At 57.6% G+C, this 5845-nt stretch overlaps 1 protein-coding gene across 3 annotated transcripts; it reads left to right on the top strand.

Moving 5' to 3' along the window:
- The first annotated feature begins 771 nt into the window (after window positions 1–771).
- On the top strand, window positions 772–5335 carry LOC114484824 (EF-hand domain-containing protein D1-like). 3 transcript variants are annotated; one of them, XR_008616515.1, is made up of 5 exons: window positions 772–1142; window positions 1629–1827; window positions 3068–3153; window positions 4445–4684; window positions 5320–5335. XR_008616515.1 is itself a non-coding variant. In XM_028483726.1 (4 exons), exons 1-4 carry the CDS (start codon window positions 850–852, stop codon window positions 4479–4481), a joined length of 615 nt encoding a protein of 204 aa, XP_028339527.1. In that variant the 5' UTR covers window positions 772–849; the 3' UTR covers window positions 4482–5289. The 3 variants fall into 3 exon arrangements, 2 of the variants coding, with proteins under 2 accessions (XP_028339527.1, XP_028339528.1); XM_028483726.1 differs by lacking the exon at window positions 5320–5335 and having other exon boundaries at window positions 4445–5289; XM_028483727.1 differs by lacking the exons at window positions 1629–1827; window positions 5320–5335 and having other exon boundaries at window positions 4445–5289.
- Window positions 5336–5845: the final 510 nt, after the last annotated feature.

The following is a 5845-nucleotide window of genomic DNA, read 5'->3' as shown; positions in this document are numbered from 1 at the left end:
TAGGGGAGTGACGACTGTACTTGTTTTTACCCTCTTGTTAAAAAGGCTGATTTATTTCTTTATTTTCAAGCTTCTTTTTCTTTTCTTTCTTGTGTTTCACAGAAAAAGCCAGAGCCCCCGAAGTGGCGCTGGTGTCTTACCACCAGGAGAGCCACGAGTTTGTCTGCCTTGCTTGTTCTTTTTTCGGTTTGCTTATTTGTTTTTAGTATGTTTTGGAAACATTTCTTTTCAGTGAGTGAAATTCAGCTTCCCCTTCCCCGCGCTCCCTGCGGGCGCCTCCCTCATCCAGACCTCGCGACCACTGGGTGCCACCCGCAGCCTTGGGGGCGCGTAGGTGTCATCCGGAGGCGCTCGGCTCCCCCAACGCCCAGCCTGCCCCCCGCCGCGAGCGGCTCCAGTCTGGGCACTTCTGGGGAACGAGAAAGGAGCCGCCAGAACGGCACGGAAACTTTTCCCGGTGTCGTTCCCCCGGGGACCACAGGGTCCCTGGGCTCCCTGGGAGCGGGCGGCAAAGTCGGAGTTGATCCGAGGGTCCACTCTTCGTCCCGGGAGGCGCTCAGCTCCGGTCTGGAGCCCCGGGTAGTGGAGAGCGGGCCGACGTCCCCGGGACGCGCCGACACCTGTGGCCCGTGGCCTCTGGCCGGGCGGGCGGTCCCCGAGCCCCAGCGCCTCCTTAAAGCCGCGGCTCCTCCCCGCCCGCCGCCCTCCCCCCTCCGCCCTCCCCTGCCCCCGCCCACGGTTCCACCCAACCGCCGGGTCCCCGCCGTCTTGGCGAAGTGTCGCAGAGTCGCGAGTCGGCGAGGAGCGCGCTGTCAGCCCAGTCCCCGCGTCCCCGGATCCACCGCGGCCATGGCCAGCGAGGAGCTGGCGAGCAAGCTGCAGCGGCGACTGCAGTGGGAGGAGGTGGACGGCGGGCTCCAGCCCGCGCCCCGAGCCGCCCCAGTCCCCGAGCCCCAGCCGCAGCCATCCGCCTGGGCGCCCACCGCCAGAGCCGACGCCGAGCTGAGCGCGCAGCTGAACCGACGGCTGGACATCAACGAGGGCGCGGCGCGACCCCGCCGCTGCAAGGTCTTCCACCCCTACTCCGAGTTCCCGGAGTTCAGCCGCCGTCTCATCAAGGACCTGGAGAGCATGTTCAAACTGTAAGCTCTCCGCCGCGTCCTGCGCCGTGCGCGCCCGGGGACCCTGAGCCCGGGAGGGAGGGCGAGGTGGCGGTGGGTTGGTCTTTCCGGCTGGGAGTCCCGGGCCCCGCTTGGGGCGGGGGGACACAGGGTGGGATAGTGCAGGGGTTCCAGGGGTGTCTTTAGCATTGAACCCAACGCCCCCAGATCCAGCGCGCCCCGACCGATCCCGGCGCGGTGGGGGGCGATCCAGCGGGGCTGGGACACCGAGAGCAGGAGCCGCCGTTCTCCGTGACCCAGGTCAGAAGTTCCCCTCGGGCAGCCGAGCCCGAGTCCGGGGCTCCCGGGTCCGGACGGCGGGTCCCGCCCCCTCTGCGGGCCGGCTCCGAGATTTGCCCAGGGCGCAACTTCTAGGAAACGGAGACGCGCCGCGCCTCACCTGCCAACTTTAACTTTATCTCCCGAGGGAGAAATTAGCCTCGTTGTCCTTTATCTTTTAAAACAAAGGAGGAAACTTATCCTTGGCTGCCGCGCGGGGTTGGATGTACCAACAGAGCCTGAGAACTGGGAGTTTGTTAAACTCTTCACGAAAGATCAGTACGTTCCTGGAGCGAGCACGTTCAGGGAGCCTCTCGGGAGCGTCGCCTTGGCTGTTTTCCCCCTTCTTGCCTCTTGCGCAGGAGGCGCCCTTCCGGAACCGGACAAGGCAGGTGGCAGCTGGTTCGGCGGGGGCTCATTCCGGTCCTGCCGTGTCAGCCCCATCGGGCGGTGGAGGCAGCGTAGAGAGACCCCCCACCCCAGTAGTCGGCCTTGTAGCTTGGCAGGCTCCCTGGGCCTCAGTTTCTTCATCTGGAGAGTGGGGGAAGTAATCGTCCCTGCCTTTTAAGGCCATAAAGTATTTTGCACACCGTAAGCTCCTAACTGAGCTATTAATATTAGTTCCAGAATTGGGCCAAGACCGGAAAAATGCCTGGGGGAGCGGAGGCCGCCGGCCAGGTCATGCTTGGGGCGGTTTAAAATGCGCTTGGAATGTGTTTGTCCTCCCGCGTGGAGGTTCTATTTAAAGGCGCCCTGGCCAGCGCTGTGTGGCGGGAGCCTGGGCCCCTTCCTGAGGCTGGGCTGTTGTCCAGCCCCAGCCCCCGCGCGGAGGTCAGCAGAGGCTGGTACCCGGAGCCTCCGCATCCCTGACACCCTGATTTCCGCGTCCCTGGCTTCCAGGCACTGATCTCTGGTGTTAACACCCGATAGGTGTAATTTGGGCCATTAAGGAAGGCTGAGTTGAGGCAAAAGAAGGCACTTGGGCAGAGACAGAAAAGTGAATGGTGCGTCACAGCCCCTTTGATTTACTTGGGATTATGCCTTTCCTGGCATACTGCTCCTCCTCTGGCTGCTCCCAGGTCCCAGCACTTCCTCCCAGTCCAGCTGGCTTCAGAGAGGGCATCTTGGGGACCTTCTTCTTCCAATCACTTTGGGGGTGATTCAGATTTCTTTCATTTATTTTTATTACTATTATTTTTTTCTGCAGAACAATCTTTGAAAGGATGTTTGTTTGTTTGTTGGCTGCCTAAGAGTAATAAAGGGAGTCCACACAATCAGAGGGGCTTGGGAGACCAAGCAAGGTGGCGTTGGCGAGGAAACAGATACCGGAAGAGGGTCAAGCTACAGGGAAGGAAGGCAGTGTGTGGTCTGGGGTCCCACAGAGCTGGCAGTCCAGCCTGAGCACGAGACTGCTTCCTCCAGAGCTACTGTGTCAGTCACAAGTCTAGGTTGGGTTTTCTGTCACTTGCAACCAAAATTGGCATAAACCGAAAAGGGACTAATGGGTTCATAAAACTAAAAAAGGACTGGTGTCAGGTATGGCTGGATCAGGGAGCTAAAATGATGCCATCAGAGCTTAATTTCTTTTTCTTAAGCCGGCTTCCTCTCTGTGTTGTTCCCATTCTCAGGTGGCTTATCCCTGGTGGTGGCAGTGTGGCCACAGCAGCTCCAGCAAGTCCAGTGGGAAGAGTAACCACAGCAAAGACCTTACTGTGTGTGTGTCTTTTGTAGCTTTACTATTGCTTCTTATTGGCTCTGAACCAATTGCCGTGGCCAGGGCGCCCCGTCGCTCTGGTTGGCCAGGCCTGAGCCACGCGCCCTCCCCCTGCGGAGACTATAGCAGGGGCACTGGCAGTCCCCCTGGGGCTCTTGCTGAGGAGGGGGTGCACTGCTCACTGTGAAGGGCCTTCACAGCTCCATCCCGGGCCTGACTGTGGCAGACTCGGGCCTTCAGCCTCCAGTGTCCTGAGGCAGGCCTGGCAGCCCCGGTCATCAGGCATGTGAGGCACCAGTAATTGCAAAGAAACCTTCCTGGGGATTTCCCCCCATGTCCTAGAAGGCAGGGGAGGCAACACTGCTCCAGGTAGAAGTCGCCCAGGCGGTGGCTGGAGACACCAGTGTGGCAGGAGGGGCCTCACAAGCATAGGGTCAGACAGGGCCTAGGACCTGTGACCCTGGGCAAAGCTACGTAGTCCCTCGAAGCCTTAGTTTCTTGCTGGTAAAAGTACCACCTTCCCATGAGGTCCAGGTAGCTGCTGTGGCTGCCAGGGGCAGGGGCCACTCGGGGAATGATATTTCCCCCAACAGTGGTTTGGAAAGGCCCCCCCACCCCTTAAACCTAGTATCAAGACCCAATTATCTTGGGACTTCCCTGGTGGGCCAGTGGTTGAGATGCTGCGCTTCCACTGCAGGGGACACAGTTTCCATCCCTGGTCAGGGAACTAAGGTCCCACATGCTATACAATACTGTCAAAAAAAAAAAAAAAAAAGAGAGACCCAATTATCTGTCCTGAGTTTGAGGAAGGTGGGGCTATAGCCCCCTCATTCCAGGGTCATTAGCTGTGATCAAGGGCAAGTTGCTTAACCACTTCTGTCTTTTCATCTGTAAAACGGGGACAACCCTTTCTTTCAAGGGTTTGGTGAGAACTGAGTGAGAGGAGGGGGTGGCCAGTACCAAGTCAGCATGTGACATGGAACAGGGGCCTTTTGCTGAAGGCTGTCCCCACCCCCTTGGCTCCAGGCCCCATGTCCATGTTTAGAACCCTTCCCGCCCTGCCGTGCCTTCAGGCTGCCCTGCTACCCACACCCGGTGCCCTCCTGAGCTTCCAGACTCAGCCTCCTCCAGCTGAGCCCGATGGGGGTTCCCCTCAGGTGCTTCCACCCAGTTTCCTCACCTGGGAGGCAGCTGAAACTTTGCTCTCCCCACCCCACCAGGGTCAGGGGCTCCCCAGTCTGGGAGATTTTGTCACTTGGACATCTCTGACACAGCTCTGCTTTTTTTTTAGTCCTCATCCATCCTCGGTGCCTGGCACGTGGCGGTGACTCTAGTTGATGGACAAACCCCTCATCTCGTGGAGGGCCCCCTATGGTCGCTAAGTCAGACCAGCCCCCCTGCTACCCCCTGGTCTCTCTGCCGTCCTGCTACCTTGATCTCCCTCCAGACGGCCAGCTGGCTCCAGGACCCTCTGTGCCGATCTCGCCAGCCCTGGGGGCTGCCTGCACCCACTGCCCTTGCCCAGGCTGTGGTAGGCTGTGGGCCCCCTCCTACCCGGGAAGGCTGCTGTGGGGCTTGGCATTTGGGGATTTGCCACCCGGTGGCCTGGCAGTACCACCTGTCCTGTAGCTGGCCCTCTGACAGCTGATGAGCTGAGGAAGTCCCAGCTTTGCTCACAGCCCAGCCCAGCTTTTCTTCTGGCCCTCTTTCATATTTTCATCTTCCTGCTGTCCTACTTGACTTAAAAAAAAAAACGGCATGACTTTAAAAAATTTTTTTAAGAAACCAAAACTACACCTGGGTAGGTCCTCTTGAAAACCTAATGTTTGCTCATATCCCCCTCTGCATGAGCACTCTTGCATCAAACCTTTTCTGCACATACTTTGGCCACTCTCTGAGGGCTAGGCAAGCAGACCCCTTTGTGGTGCCTCTTCTTCCTGGAGAAGCCCTGGGCATGCCCACCCCTCCCTGACTCGTCTCCCTGCCCTGTGGGTGTGTCTGTCTGCCATCACCCTGTCCAGTCAGCAGCTGCTCGTTGCCACACATCTGCCCCCAACTGAAAGGTGTCTTTTTCTTTTTCCTTTGGTTTTTATGCATAAATTTTAAAAAAATCATGTGAAAAATCTCAACTTGTTTTCCGTGCTTTCCACATTCTATCCATTGCAGAAGCAGTGTTGTGACGCTGTTAAGGGCATGAACTTGGAGCCGGGCTTCCTGGGTTCAGACCCCAACTCTACCACTTGCTACTTGGAAGGTTACTTTGGGCAGGTTACTACTGAAAAGCTCTGTGCCTCGGTTTCCCCTTATGTCAGGTGGGGATAGAAAAGTACCTGCCTTGTGAGTTCATTGTGGGGATTAAATAAATTCATGTATATGAAGCAGTTAGCTCAATGCTTGGCCCATGGTGAGGCCAGTAAGTTTCAGGCACTAATTTTCACAGCCATAATTTTGGTGGATGTGCAAATTGTGTGTTGTCCTTTCTGTTAAATAATTTACAAACACTTTGCAATGTCTGGTTTCTCCTTTGAAGTTGATTTCACCTGCAGCTTGAGCTGTGGAGTCGGGGTGTGGCCGCTTGGTGGGTGATTGGTCCCCCCTGGGACTGCCCCCAGGGCTCTGCTGAGGGGACATACTCGTTCTACTTCTGGGTGAGTGGATGAGTGTCCTAGGGCTGCTGTAACAAGGACCACAA

The sequence above is a fragment of the Physeter macrocephalus genome, unplaced genomic scaffold, assembly GCF_002837175.3.
Source record: "Physeter macrocephalus isolate SW-GA unplaced genomic scaffold, ASM283717v5 random_61, whole genome shotgun sequence".
NCBI classification, from domain to species: domain Eukaryota; kingdom Metazoa; phylum Chordata; class Mammalia; order Artiodactyla; family Physeteridae; genus Physeter; species Physeter macrocephalus.
The sequence above is the reverse complement of the archived record's forward strand: the minus strand, read 5'-3'. Positions and strand labels throughout refer to the sequence as shown.